Raw genomic sequence first — 15,521 nt, forward strand, 5'->3', positions numbered from 1 at the left:
AAAATACCTGTAATTTGATCAATTTTGTTATTAAATAATAAAAATGATGATTTATATTATCCTACACATTTGTTTGTGCCTCGTAAATTGTAGATTTTATTACCGTATATTATAATTCCTAATAAATATTACTAATTCAATTTTTTCTTAAATAAAACGCAAATTTTTTTCATAAATTATAAATAAAAGTATACGTATTTGCGATTCAAACAAACACCAGATATAAATATTTTGGACAAAAACACTAGCTATGGCAATTTAAAATATACTTTGGTTGACAATTCGGTACTCTATGTTGGGTAATTGTATACATAAATCAATCACATTAAACTAAATAAAGTATACAAAATTAAATCAAAATAGAAATTGGATATAATTATCGTTCAATTTTATTGAGGCTTCATTGAAGTAGAGTTTTAAATTCTGTTGATCTAGTTATGATAAAATCTTTGAGATGTGTCAATTTCAACGTAAAGTAATGTTATAATTTGATTAGTTACGCTGTGACGTTACTAAGTTAATAGGGATGTCTAATAACCAAAATCATTTTTGATAATTGAATATGAAAGGAACTGAAAATTATAAAATTTAATTTCTCTTTCATCAGTAATATAAGTTTAAATGAGATTTAATGACAATTTTTACTCAATGTAGGCTAATCAATCCTTATAACAAATCAATCCTTTGGTCGGTTGTTTATAACAAACAATTTTACTTGATATACTACTTTAAAAAAATAAACACATGTTAATTTAATTTCAAAATAAAAACGTAGTTAACAGTAGAAATCCATTTTTTTATGTTGTTATGTGTTGAATGTTGGTTTGATACAAATCCACACAAAAGATATTCGTTGAATTAAAACTGGATAGAAACATGATGTTTTTTTTTAAAAAATTATCTTTAAAATATGCAAAGTTGTCATATTCTTATTCGTCAAAGTGTGATTTAGAAAATAATACTTAGAAAGTACATATACGGAAAAATATGATTATTACCCTATTATTAAATAATTTCAGATTTACAGTAGGCTAAAACACACCCTTCCCCCAGTGTTTCGCCTTTATAACGTTAATATTCAGTACATGATTATTATTCTAATTATTTGACTGAACTGATGCTACTGGAAGATACCAAATTCACAACTGGGATATGAGAAGGGCATTCAACGAGGATGACATTGCCTTTGATGTCACATGGAACCTTTGATGTCAGCTGTTCACAAAATTAAGGTTCAGTGATTCGTTCACTATGCTACCTAGATTATTCCAGGGGACCATCAGTTAAAAAAAAAAAAAAAAAATTGCGGTTACAAAATAAAAATTACTTTTTTCTGATTAGCTTCTTAATTGAAATTTGTATGTTATTCTCTCTAAACCTACCTATCTTGTCATAAAACTATTACGTTTGCGTAAAAACTGTAAATGGAAACATTAAGTGATTACTTTTATTTATATATTTTGTAATACTTTTCTTACCGTTCCCAAAATTATAAACTCAACAGTATTATGAGATTTAGTAGTTTGGGATCATCTTACATTGTACTTAAATAATCCAATAGTCGATTTGCAAAGTTGCGTATAGAAAATAAAATCAAACGAAGAAATACAATCTTATTTAAATTTATGTGATTTGGCAGCGATTCAAATACTGAAAGAAAATGACTTTCACCTGGTCTTTAAATAGGCTACCTTCATTAAGTGTTTACTTATCGTTCTAGTTGCAAGCGTAGTTATTTTGGGAAAGAAACTCCACCAATTCTTCGGGATTATCTAGAATATAGCTTCTCCATTTAGTTTTTATAATCTAGTATTGTTTTAAAAAAAAAACTTCGTCCTCATCATTAAAAGATCTGACAACAGCTTATTTCTTTAGGGAAAATGTCTTGAGGGAACTTTAAAAAAATATAACGTATACTTTTTTATTTGGAATTTTTAATTGTGTACTTAGTTCTCAGTAAGTAATGCTAAGTCATCATCGGAGGAAACAAGAGAAAATATAAGACGGTTTTGTGTGATATAACAAGAAAAGAAAGTGTTATGTATGACACGGTTGTTTTACCAACGCAACACACGCACGCAATGAATTTAATTATTTTTAGCCAATGTATCGCTTAAAAAAGACTGATATGCATGGTATTGTTGGATTATAGATGAAAGAAGCAAAACGCAACTTACCTTTTGAGAATACACCTCTAATTACAAGTACCCCACTGATGTAGACCACATACTCTCCTTTGTACATTAAGATGGTATATACCTAAACGTTAAACAGTCTGGAAGTGTACATCATAATATACACAACAAACATAAAATAAATATACAAACTATTACCAATTTATTTATTGATTTATGCTTGAGAAAGGGTTGGTGGTATGTCCCAATTCACTTTGTCAATGGCACCTACTTTTAGTTAATTCATGTGTTAAATATATTAAACACATCCATCCATTGGTTTGATTTTGATTTGTTTTAAGTACGTACGATTGTGAATGTGCAAACCTATTTTATTTTAAAAACTAAAACAAGCCATTAAGTTACATTTAACAAAAAATAAATATATGTGTACCCACACACATAAAAATGTTGGTATGTTTCTTGGAATGTTATTTTTATCATTCGCCTATTGGGACTCATGATGATTGAACGTCCTTTAAAAGCATCAAACAATTCCAAACGTTTCATAAAATATGACCTGTGTTAAAATAAACCGAAGCGTCGGTAAAATATTGTCGAATCACGTGTTAAACATCATAAATCTTTGCACCGACTTGATAGAAGCTTTTCAAACAAGTAGTTTTTTCATTTTTATTGTATAGCCTCTGGATTACTGATTTTAACAATAAAAGGTTTAAATTACCTGTATCCGTCAAGTGATCCTGGTTTGTAGTTGATTGACTACAGCCGTTTCATGTTGTAAAAACACATCTTCAGGTCAAACGTATATACATTGATTTAATCCATGGAATGGTCGTCAAGGTTTGAAGTTCACAAAAATAACACATACACGTACACGAAAACATTAAACATAAATTGGCCAACACAAAAATACGAAAAACGCGTGATAGGCATCGGACACGTACGGCGCCGCTAGAAGGTAGGTCGTGTGCCGGAAGTGATAGCCCCCCACTATCAGCTGTTATCTATTGTGGTCTAAGATGTGTATGGCGGCATTGTAAACAATGTTCGACTCGAATGAGAGTTTTTCATTTAAGATGTTATCAGCCTGTTTTTGTACTGAATTTTGTTTAGCTGAAGACTCTTGTCATTGAAAAAATATATACGTTGTCAACTGAATAGCATGTTATGGTGGGTAATACTTAGCTTCGAAATTAAAGGCTTTGACTGATAAAAACGGTAACCATAAACTCCGGCCTTGAGTTTATGGTTACCGTTTTATCAGTCAAAGTCTTTAATCTCGAAGCTAAGTCTAAATCAATGCCACACTAAAAAACCTTTTTTTTAGTGTGGCCTTAGGCGTATTAACACTTAAAGATTTTTCCAATATTTTTAACTATAATTATTGTAAGTATTTTTAGGTCACTGAGTTACTTCTGTTTAACATCAACCCCGCTACCTCAGAGTTCACGGCAGATGAGACAAGCTTTTAATGACCAATCTGTTGATGGTCGAAACCCAGCAGGGTGTCTTACACTTTACTTAACCTACATTTTCTTTTAGCTAAAGCAATTATGTCAAAAACACGCTAACTTAGAATGCTGTATAATGTTTGTAAGCTTGTACGATGTACGTGTTTAACCTTATGTTTGGAAAAACCTCACGATCTGTTCCAATACTAAACTAAAAACTGTGGTATCCCGATCATAAGGTTGGATAAAGTTATTCCTAAGATGTAGGTAAAACTCTTTATCATATAATATAATCATAATATTACTGTTGCCAAAGGCGATTCGATCAAACTTTTAAATTTCTGGTAGTTTCTTTTATCTTACTTACTCATTAATATCTCTATTGTTGTTCTACAATTGCCTCCGTAGCTTGATCACATACGAAAATAAACCTGTCATGTTTCCTAAAATTAACAAATTTAATGTCCCAATTGTGAGTACTTTAGTTTACGAATTTTATTTTGGGAACTCAAATCCAACCGATGGCTTGTCCGGTCTGACAATAAATGGTGTTAAAGTATTAATGAAATTCCAAAGTTTGTCGATAAATCTTTGCCACAAAAACGAAAAAGTTTTTCATTAGCTTTGACACGTCTATTTTAGTTTGCTTGGAAGCAAGACATAATTGGCTCAAAAGATTTATTGAAATATGATCAAAGTATTTTTGGATAATAAAGAAATATTGTTTTTCTTTCAAAATGCTTGTTTAGCTGTTACGTCCCGTAACCCATGCATATATATATACATCAAAACTGTATTGTTATCGTATTTCACACTATAATTTAATTATTGCTCACACTATAAATATTTCAAATTAAGTTACATTAAATTATCAATGTCATCTCTACTCTCTTGTAAAATGGTTTTTGCCGTGCATCTAATAAATAAACCTTTGTTGATTAACTTATTTTTATTATCTAGCGTAAACAATTATAATTTTATTAAATATTTTGCAAAATACTTATTTAATAGATACCTGAAAAGATAAAATGTTCCTTTTAAGGGAATTAAATTGAAATTAAAAAGTAATTAACTTAGAAGCAGCCGATTGATGCATGAATTATCCTGTTGCTCGATTTAAATGTATTTATATGATTATAACCACATTAGGTTAAGATAAACCAGCAGAATTTTTTTTCGAATGAAATCTTTAACATTCACTATAGTAGTTGCTATTGCTTAAAATCATGTGTTTACTATTATGTAATTTGATGTAATATATTTCTTTGAGTGTTATTACCAGCCTTGTAATATATTTCAAACTAAAAGTTACAGAAGACATCCATCTTTCCCACAAGAATTTCACAAGCCGCAAACTAATTAAAGTTATTGCATTTTCATCTTGTTACATAACTTTAATTAAACTTAAAATCTAGTTTACTGTTAACTACCCTTATATAACATTTAATTCAATCATTATTTTAATATTTAAAAAACGAATTAGTAACATTAATGCCATTATTTTTTTAGGTAATGGGGATTTTGTAATAATCTTATCAACTTTATGTAATTAAATTTCTATAATTTGAATTGCCTGCAATCTAATCAAGTATGTCACGAATTATCAGAATCATTTTATTACTTGGATGCTCTTAGAAACAACTCGATACATCAAACTGCAGGTAATTTTCTTCGAGTAAACATGAGCTTGAGCTACCAGCTGATACGTGTTAGTTTAATTCAGACAAAAAGAAGACTTCACTTAAAGCAACTATTCAATTAAAAAAAAAACAAGGGGTTCCATGACTGATTAACTCAATTGCAGTTTGCTTTCTGCAAGAGTAGATTACTAAATTCCAGTATCAATTGCTTACTTACTGGTGCATGAACTGCTGATAGACACCAAGACTCCTTTGTACTTTAGTGACAGTAACTTAAGGTTCGTGTTTATATACTGATCACATACAGCCACTCTAAGTAATTACAGTAAACCCGTTGAGCTTAGAAAATTAGACACAATAATAAAAATATTAAATGTACATAAAAAAAAAACTTAAATTATTGAGATTAAATGGCGTGGGCTAGTTATGAGATTTAGCTAGTACGAAATATATTACTTTAACTTCAAAATTAAATAAGAAATAGATTTATAGACCTACTTTTAACATAAACGTGGCTTATTAAGTAATGAAAAATTATGATGAGAGGGTGTTTTCGATCTCTTTATCAATTAAGAGTTACAGTTTGCCCGTAGTTAACTTACTATGCTACAAAGGCATACCTCTGAAAGATAGGTTGATGTATCTATCTATTCTTGATATTGAGTAGTAGATTTATAAAATATTCCATTATTTATATTTAATGTAGGTCTCGTTAGGCGGAAACAAGTAGAGTCAGTATAATTTACACACCGAGACTGGTCTTGCCTTTGCTCTAATCTACAATCTCAGTGATACATTGTTTAAACTAATGGATTACTCATCCCACAGAAACCCTGGGTTACGACATTACCTTGCGTAGCTTGTTAGTTGTGGGGATGTTATGTTTTTGAATAAAGTCTTAAAACTATTTAATTCGTATTGTATTTTGATTTAAAACGTTCAGTTAGCTCGAAAAATCGTAATCAATTTTCGATTAAAAATCCACATAAGAATCTTTCGCGGGGTTTTTTTTATGCAAGTGATTTAAGTAACAGGCTAATGTGAAGATTAAACAAATTATACCAAGAAATACTTACTTATCTAACGATTGGATGAATCAATTTAAGGGCCAATTCGCTACATCTGGGTGATATAGTTGTAAATTGAAAGAAAATGCATTTGTGAATAGTTACAAAAATAATTGTTTACAACAATGAACTTTCAATAAAGTGTATACTCAGATGGGCTAGAATTTTACATTTTGTATACAACTCGTAATGGTCAAACTGGAGAAAATATTGAACTGCCTAATAACAAATTCAGCACAGGAACTATAACTAAAAATCACAAAATGTCGATTCGAGTTGCAAGCAAAAAAATACAACCTAAATTTGTTTAATTTGGATTCAGCATAACCTAGTTCAAATGATCAAAATCACACGTTGTCATATACTTTGAACATAAATACTGATTTATATGCTTACTAGACATATTCGATTTAATATTTATCGTTTCTTAAAACTACTCAATATGCCTGTTTGTCAGTAAAAAAAAACGTTTTAGAGACATGGAACAGAATATTCACTATTAAACATTAGTTGTGGAAGTTTTTACATTATACGTTGTTAGGTAGGTTGTTCTAATATGATATGGCATTAAGAGATGTATTTAACAACTAAAGGTGAACATTTTATCAGCAATGCTGGGGCTAACGAGGCCAGATCTCTCCCAGACTAATGATTGCAATCAACAGCTCAACGTTCAGAGTTGACTATTTCACGTTAAATTCTAATGACCATTTATAATGAAAATCCTTGGTTAGAAATATTTACATACATTTGAGTTTACGTACACTTTTCAAACGTCCTAATTCGTTGGTTACTGTATGTCTTAGATGTTTGAACGAAAAAATGTTTGCCTGTGTGTACAGAATACATTATTACTCAATTTCATTGCAGGTGTGAAAGTCTATTCTAGTTAACGTCTTACCTGCAGGATTTGATGGATTTAGTTAGAAATATCCCTGGATAAAACCAAATATACTATATTTTACTTGCTTTACTGGCATTATCCTCACTGAAGATCCAATCTATTCCATGGAAGGCTTACATGAAAAAATTCATAAAAATTAAAAATAAAATCATAAAGTGTTTAAATTAAAACTAAATCGTAGAATTTATTAATTGCAATGTTGATACAATGCAAATTGTCAAGGCAATAAAGTATGACAATAATAATAATAATAATAATAAATGATTTTATTATTATTCTTTTGATCGTTATATTTATGATAGTTAGAACTCTGAAATTTTTATTTAAACCTTACTATATTATTACATTTTATGTGGACATCGTATTTCGTCATAAACTTAATACTGGTGTGACGACTTTCTATTATGCTGTAAATAAAATGAACTAATGATGTTTAATCACCCAACCAGACCTGTCTTACGTATAAAGCAGTGGTTTGAATATATAGTTTCTTGTACGAAATAATACTAATTGGATCTAAACAAAATTCCGTTAAAACCATCCACCTGAAGCTGTGTTGACCTCCAGCAATTCATGGCATAGAAATTATGGTCATAAACAATCTTCATCAATTAAATTTTTGAGGATGCATTTAATCTAGTTTCAGGAAATTTTCTTTAAACGCTTGATTAGAAACATAGTAAAGTTAGTTTTATACAGGGTGTATGTTTAAGTTAAGTAATGTAAATCATCGTGGTCTACACATCAAGGTTTGCCCCCTTGACAATGGGGATGATCCAAAGTGTCACATTTGTCATCACAAGTCCTGGATTTACAGGGCTCATACGACGGTGTTTGAGGTTCTTACAAACTGTTGTACAGGCTTTGCCCATCAGGCAGTCTGGTTTTGAAATTAACGGTAAAACCATAAAAATGAACATATTATTTTATACAGATTAAATATTTAAGTGAATGTTAGATTTTAAAATGTATTTCCAGGTTAGGTACTCAAATGTATTTATTTAATCCCACATATGAAAGAATTTTTGAAATGTGATGTTCCAATTCTGTAATATGTTATTCAAGTTTAAGGTATTTATCTATGTGTCGTTTATTGGATGTATGTGTTGTGTATTTAATCCATCAAAAAAGCTAATAAAGCTAATTAACGTATTTCCTTGCCTATAGGTGTGTAGGTGTACGTTTTTTATAACCGCGGATCCAGTTTCATTAAATTTGTATGTCAATAATATTTGATTTGATAGGTACTAAAACAATGCATATCAGCTGATCAGCAATGAAGTAGAGGAAATAGAGATACCAACATACAAGGTGGCTGAAAAGTAACTTGCACCCCCCTTAACTTTTAAACCTTTTGAGAGTAAATCGGTTTGCGACAACCTTATAATATGAGGGGCTATAATAATGAGGGGCTAAAATAGTTTTGGTTTCTTTTGAAAATTCTTTTAGGGGTAGCAGGGGTAGGAGGTAGCTCAACATTTTCAATGGCCAAGTATAGTCGAATTTGGTATCATTTTACAGGTCTTGACAAAACTAAACCATTGACATAAATAAAACCAAAATCGGACCAATAATAACAAAGGGGGCCCTAAAACGTCTTGAATCAAAATAACCATGAGGGTGGCTGAAAATTAACTTGCAACCCCCTTAACTTTTGAAATATTGGATTTGAAACGTTTTTGGGGCGTCATTTTGTTATAAGTGGTCCGTTTTTTTGTTTTCTTTATGTCAATTGTCTAGTTTGTCAAGGCCTGTAAAATGATACTAAGTTCGACTGATAAAATACAACTAAAATTCGACTAATAAATAAAAAACAGGTATATTTTTTCTAAAAATTATGAAAATACTAATATTAAATAATAAATCAATACTCATATACATGGGTGGAAATAGTGGACAAGGACGATCAAATGTACTCAATATCTCATTTTAAAAGTATAATATAGTTTTTTACTTAATTGATGCAATTCAACGTATTCATAAAGTTAAAAAAACTACAATTAACACTTAAAAACCTAATCACAAATATAGGTTACATTTACACGAGTTCTACAGAAATATGTTATGTACACCTATGTACAATCATACAATTTTATAAAAAATGTAATACTATTCACATGATAAGGGTGTCTTTTCCTCTCGTAGTTTGATATACGTCGTAACTAACTGATACTTAAATACTACTGTTTACAAATATTCTGTGTTGAAATGGATACATTGCAAGGACATAGGGAAACACTTGACACAAATGTCCACGTGCAAACATTTTGTTCACATCTATTTAACAACTAACAATGTTATTTTTATCTTTTTGCAAAGAGTACAGCAAGGGCTTTTGATAGTAGTTAAAATATACAAGAGTTAACAGTTTTAAGTCACTTGATTAAACAAACAGATAAACCTCTATGCGTTGTAAAGGGCTGAACAATATTAGTACAATTGAAATATTGTAGTTTTTAAATTCGTATAGTTTCTGAAATTTCTTACGTACTTATTCTAATCATTTAATAAAAACCATAAGAGCTTAGTTTAAAACTACTCTTAAATGTTTTAATGACGATGGTGTACACCGTACACTACCTTTACGTAAATACTTAAATTGTATGTTAATCTTAGAATTAACAAATTAAAGTTTGTTAAGACCATTTTCTTGTTTAAAGAATGTGTTATTCAAAAACAGATTTGTCACCAAGCAGATAGTGAAGCTTTTGAAAAAAGGTCTAGTAAAGGGAAATTTGTAAAAATCTAAAACTTATCAAGTATAAGTATGAAGTATGTAAGTATGAGTAATGTATGAAGTACATTATTTTTACGTCATTTTGAAATTATGCCATAAAAATCCTCATATGACTCACCTTTGCATAGAGAATATAACGATATTTTATTTTACATTACACAAGTAACGCCATATTTACATTACATTTACTATAGTATGCATCGTTTTGGGAACAATATTATGCTTTGGTTTACTTTTTAGTTATAGAATATAGTTGGGATTGCATATTAATTATTAGGTTGAATATTTCAATAAATAATTTAAAAAAAAACTCATTTAAGTTGGGTAGGTACCTAATAATAATCAGCATTTAAAATTGTCTATATAATATAGATGAAGTATACATACGCTTACATTTTTAATGGAAACCGAAAAAAAACTTATTATAAACTTCAAATATGTATTTAAAGTTTTAAATTGAATTACAAGTCCTTTAGGTTTTTATATAATAGTTACCAGTGCATTAGAGGTTTTTATGTAAACAAACTTCGAGAAGAATTCAATCAATCATCTACGATAAGCCGTTAAAGAATTTTCATTCAAATAACCTTAGTGCAACATATTTGAAGTGAGAATGGTAATACAATCAGGAGAAAGAATATTTATCGGTACAGATACAGATTTATGGATCTTATGTAGGAATTACAATATGTTTCAAAGCATATTTATCAAATGCCTTCAACGAAATGTTCTATTCAATGCTAAACTCTTTTTGATAAAAAGAGGTGTTGATGAAATATATTACATACATTGTTTGTTATCATATGTTTAGGAAACAGCTTACGTTTTACACCAAAAAATGATGCCTTTTTATGCACCTTTACAAGGTACACTATTTGGATCACATTTAAATTATGATATGTCTTATATAGATACATTACCGGGGTACCATAATTTTCTCCCTAGAAAATAAGTCCATTATTTACTTTCTTTTTAAATAATCTGAATCGCGGAAAAAATCTCTCTGTAGTAAGATAGTAGTTCCATGATTCACATTATTCAGAAGATTTTAGTACATAAGTGTAGTCACATTTCTGACTGTGAATTCTCATTGTATAGTACTGAAGTAGGTAAATGATACTGATGAATATGATATTTTACTGTTGATACACCTGGACATTCTATCCCTATATTAAATTGTCACCAGATTATAAATCAAAAGGGACGTTGAGTTGAACCACAGAATCGTGCTGATATAAATTACTGATTTGTGTCAAATACGCAAACTTTTTGACCAAGGCAACATTAGTTGTGAGCTACAGCATCTTTTTTGCCACGTGAACTTTCTCAGTTGCATATAAGGTAAGAGAAATGTTTATGTTGACCCTGTGACTGGCTCATTCGACTATGTTCTGTTTGTATAATCGGTAACAGCTGTTCTATAATATACATATCTGATTCAGTATTCTAAAGTCAATGCTACCGTGTTGTCTACAATATCTCCACGTCTCTGTGAGGACTCAGTGGTGGTCTGAGTGACAGCCCTGACCCGTTGTAGACAGTGAGAGTAGTAACGTTGCTGATTGTCGATTCTCTTTTGTTGTAGTGTTGTGGAGCCAAGTGACTATCACTTGCAGTAGATTCTCGCTTTATTGGAGCTACGTGGTGACTGCTGTATAACCTGGAACCACATGTCGCAGCTGATTCTTTTACGTAATTTGTAGAATTAATAAATTCAATTGAAAAGGAGATCCGATAAGTCGTAATACAAACTTGGTTTAGCTATTGTTGTAAAACTCTCTGGTTGGTGTAGAATACTAATTCTGAAAAATGCTTACACAATTTAGCATTTCGAATGTTCTGATCACAATGTAATACAAAATACATCCCATACGCCCAAGGATATCCTTGCCATTACCCAACATTTGCATTATTTTTGTGGGTATATCTGCATGTGGCAATTTTTACGATTTTGAAAAAGCTCTAAATAGGTTTTTCCAATGCTTGTCTAATAGCAATTTAAGGTTGCTATTTTGATGAATAGTTTTATCAATCTGTAGCCCAATGGCAAATGACATCTGCTCTATGTACGATCTTACTCGTACGGTAATCGATTAGCTACAATTAGATTCAAAGGCAAACCTTAAAGGATATCATCAACCTATTACTACCTGCATGGATCTCATGAATTATGGGTTTAGCTGGTAGTGGAATGAGCACACAGCTGATCAACCAAACATGCTGGATAGGGTTGATTAGAATCATAATAAATAGCAAGCCAGAATGACAATGTCAATAAATACGTAATCAAAGGAGCTCTGAAAAATAACATGGAGAGTCATTTATCCATGGAGGGTACAGGTTCTGTTCCAAATCGTTAGGGAATGATTGTCTGCAGGAGTATTACTATTACCTGATACTGTCAGTCCGAGTGTTGGGGGACCAATCCTTGGGCCAGTATCTACGGTTGGCGCCAATATCTCTGCTTTCCCTCCAAGTCTCCCAGTGATGACGTATTGTGTTCTGCACCTCTGTGTTCAGGAAGCAGTAGAAAAGCGCCACTGTGAAACCCTGAAAGTATAAATTTATACATTTACTAATATAAATTTACTTCAGCACATTGTCTTTGCAAACTATTGGTACGATTTATACAGTGAGGTGTCCGTGCCATGGTTGTCTTAGAATATCAATCATAATATCTTTTCCTAGAATTAATAGTATAAGTACACATAACTACTATATTGCAGTATCGGGAATTGTGTTTTTTTTTTCATATTCATACTAATGCCGCATGATGAATCATAATTTTGTGAGTCAAGACAAGCTAAAATAAATTATTTAATATATTTTGTATGATTTTAATTAGCTTTAGCTTACCTGTAAGGACAATAGCAGGGCCCGACAGTATGTATAGATAGCCACACCTTCTGAGGGCCAAGCTATGAACAGTATGTAGGTAACCCCTAACAATGGTATCAGCACTATCAGCGCCTTAGTAGCTTTGCGATACTGCTGGGTCTCTAGGGTGTTTGCTGACCTAAGTTTGGTGATCAGCACCTGCAAATAGAACAGTTAGGATACAAAAATGTTTAAGTCCATTGATAGTTATCATTATATTGTTAGGTAAGATTTTAGTAGGGCGTGTTAAAGTTATGAACAATTACCTTTAAATACAAGGTTTGGTTAAATGTTTTGTTATGTAAATTTATTTTAGATCTTAATGTCTAATAAATTATGCCTATAACTACATATATCTAATCTCAAACAGTTTTATTTGCCCCTTTTTCAGTTTGTTTTTCATTGCAAGCTAAAGTATTTCAAGGTCGTGCTTATTTTATTATTTTTTTTCTTGATAAAATCAAATATTATTTGTTATTGAATTACTATATGTTAAAGTATTGTTTCATTATTTTGGGGAGCGACCTGGCGTAGTGGTTAGAGCGCGGGACTCCGGTCCCTGAGGTCCCCAGTTCGATCCCCGCCAACCAATGTCTTAAGTCACCAATGGATTTTATCTAAGTAATAATGCCGCAACCCCTAGGTTTAGCCTGAAGTAATGTGAAAAAAAACAATTCCAGGCTCATGCCTAGTGTCCTAGGACAAAAAAGTATTATTTTAATAAATAAAAATGAATTGACCATGTGAATATTTTCTTTATTTTAAACCTGTATGTTAAATAAATATTTGTGTATTAGTTAGATTGTTTAACTATAGCGTTTCATATATTCAGGCATATATTCACATAGTTGACTTGGTTGGTTAAATAGTTTGTAGTTATGTCGAGTATCTCACTTACCCACATTATCATGGCCAGGAATATAAGGTTTATAGCCAACACCGCGAGAGCCGGCCCCTGGAAAATCCAATCCAGAAGATGCTGAGTCATCCATGGACAATGCCTTTGATCTCCCTCCACCTGGTTTGGAACAAAGCTCTTTAAAATTATCCTAACGTAATCTGCTTATTATTATTTAGTTATGTATGATAATAAGTTCTTTATTACTGAGTTGTATACCCATAAAATAAAAATTATTGTAATGTCTGTAAAAAATTGGAAGATGAGTGGTTAAAGAGTTGATCTGACAATCATAAAGCTGCAGGTTTGATTAAAAAAGTAGATTATTCATAGCTCAAAACTGTACCCTAATGTCCCCTGATCCCCTAATGTCCCCTAATGTCCTGTGTTGTAATCCTGATAATCAGGTGATAAATTAACAATACTGCCAAAATAAATGGATGATCTTAGTCAGTAACAGGCTACAAAGATTATCTCACTCCATTCTACACTCATCCTTAATTCATTTTCAGTTCAAAATACATACCTGGGTGTGCGTCACTGTCTTAAAGTAGTGGCAATAGTGATACCATTTAAAATAGAATAACTAAAAAATAGGTTTTTATGTGAGGCTCCAAACAGTAAAAACAAATATCCACAATAAAAAAATTTTGTGTACATTTAAATGAACTTATAAAAATAACACAAATAATACAAATACGATAGTGAACCATGGAAATTACGAGAGCCACAATAAGCGTACAGTAGTAGTATTAAAATAAAATGAAATAAAATTCTTGGATTATTGTGTGGAGGTGCAATATTCAGGCCTATTTAAAGATCGTAGTTAATAATTATTTTGGCCAGATTTGTTTTAACAGGGCCGTTTAAAGCATGATTCTACCAAATAAAATCCATATAACTAAAGGCATAATATAGCAATAAATTTACATGCAAAGATATGTCCATTCAATGTGGAAAGAAAGACCTTTGTTTCTAGGCTCCTCATCAATTAATAGTACTGTATTAGTTAATAATTTATTGTTCAATTCAATTTATACGGCATAATCTGACATGTAGGCCTATTTAGAGAGAACATGCAATCAATTGTAATCTGTGTATTTAGTCTCCTGAAATGGTGCATTTAGAGATGAGATATTTGATACCACAATGGATTCAATACATTGTTTAAGCTAAGCATATTTAGTTTAAGCCAATTTATAGATTAAATTTATTATTTAGCCACGGTCAATAGCGTCCGTAGTTATAAGTAATAAATAAAATAATCAAACAAATCATTTTTAGTAAATCTCAAGAGCAAGGTTATACTGATCATATTATATGGAGAGACGTTTATTTACGTTGAAATGAAATGAAATGAAATGAAAATCGTCTTTATTCTTGAGCGTTTTTCATATTACAACATATGTTTTTCAAAACAACTCACGTCAACATAAATAATATAAAACAAAGGCAACTTTCAAATCTTAAGTTAGGCTAATTAAAAATTAAAATATGTTCTCTATTCCTAATTATTTTACCATTCTTCAAGCCATTTGTTATATATTTTTTAAACGACTTTTCACTGTCCAACACCCCTGGCTCAGTCCTGGATGACAATATATTCCAGATTTTCGTTGCAGATACATATAGTTTTAACACAAGCATACAAGGTATCATACAGTTATACTATAGAAAAACGTTATCACCTTAAAGCAGCTGTAATGAATAATTATTCAATCAAAATAAGGTTACTCACGTGCATCTTGTGATTGAACTCATCCGCAGCCTTCGCTATCGCCCACACTAGAATGAATATCAAGGGAGCAC

At 30.9% G+C, this 15,521-nt stretch overlaps 1 protein-coding gene across 2 annotated transcripts in view; it reads right to left on the reverse strand.

The window, feature by feature from the left end:
* Window positions 1-10,365: 10,365 nt before the first annotated feature.
* LOC129002817 (diuretic hormone receptor-like) overlaps window positions 10,366-15,521 on the reverse strand; it is a 35,765-nt gene continuing 30,609 nt past the window's right edge. The window contains exons 8-12 of one of the 2 annotated variants that reach the window (XM_054430894.1): window positions 15,451-15,521; window positions 13,713-13,832; window positions 12,794-12,973; window positions 12,330-12,487; window positions 10,366-11,588 (exon numbers count right to left, since the gene is read on the reverse strand). In XM_054430894.1, coding sequence (XP_054286869.1) covers window positions 11,408-11,588; window positions 12,330-12,487; window positions 12,794-12,973; window positions 13,713-13,832; window positions 15,451-15,521 — 710 coding nt within the window. In that variant the 3' untranslated portion in view covers window positions 10,366-11,407. Of the gene's footprint in view, window positions 11,598-12,329; window positions 12,488-12,793; window positions 12,974-13,712; window positions 13,833-15,450 lie in introns of both variants that reach the window. The other variant, XM_054430893.1, reaches the window with a different exon arrangement.

The sequence above is a fragment of the Macrosteles quadrilineatus genome, unplaced genomic scaffold (assembly GCF_028750875.1).
Source record: "Macrosteles quadrilineatus isolate MER2022 unplaced genomic scaffold, UCM_ALF_1.0 Scaffold_9__3_contigs__length_116548681, whole genome shotgun sequence".
NCBI classification, from domain to species: domain Eukaryota; kingdom Metazoa; phylum Arthropoda; class Insecta; order Hemiptera; family Cicadellidae; genus Macrosteles; species Macrosteles quadrilineatus.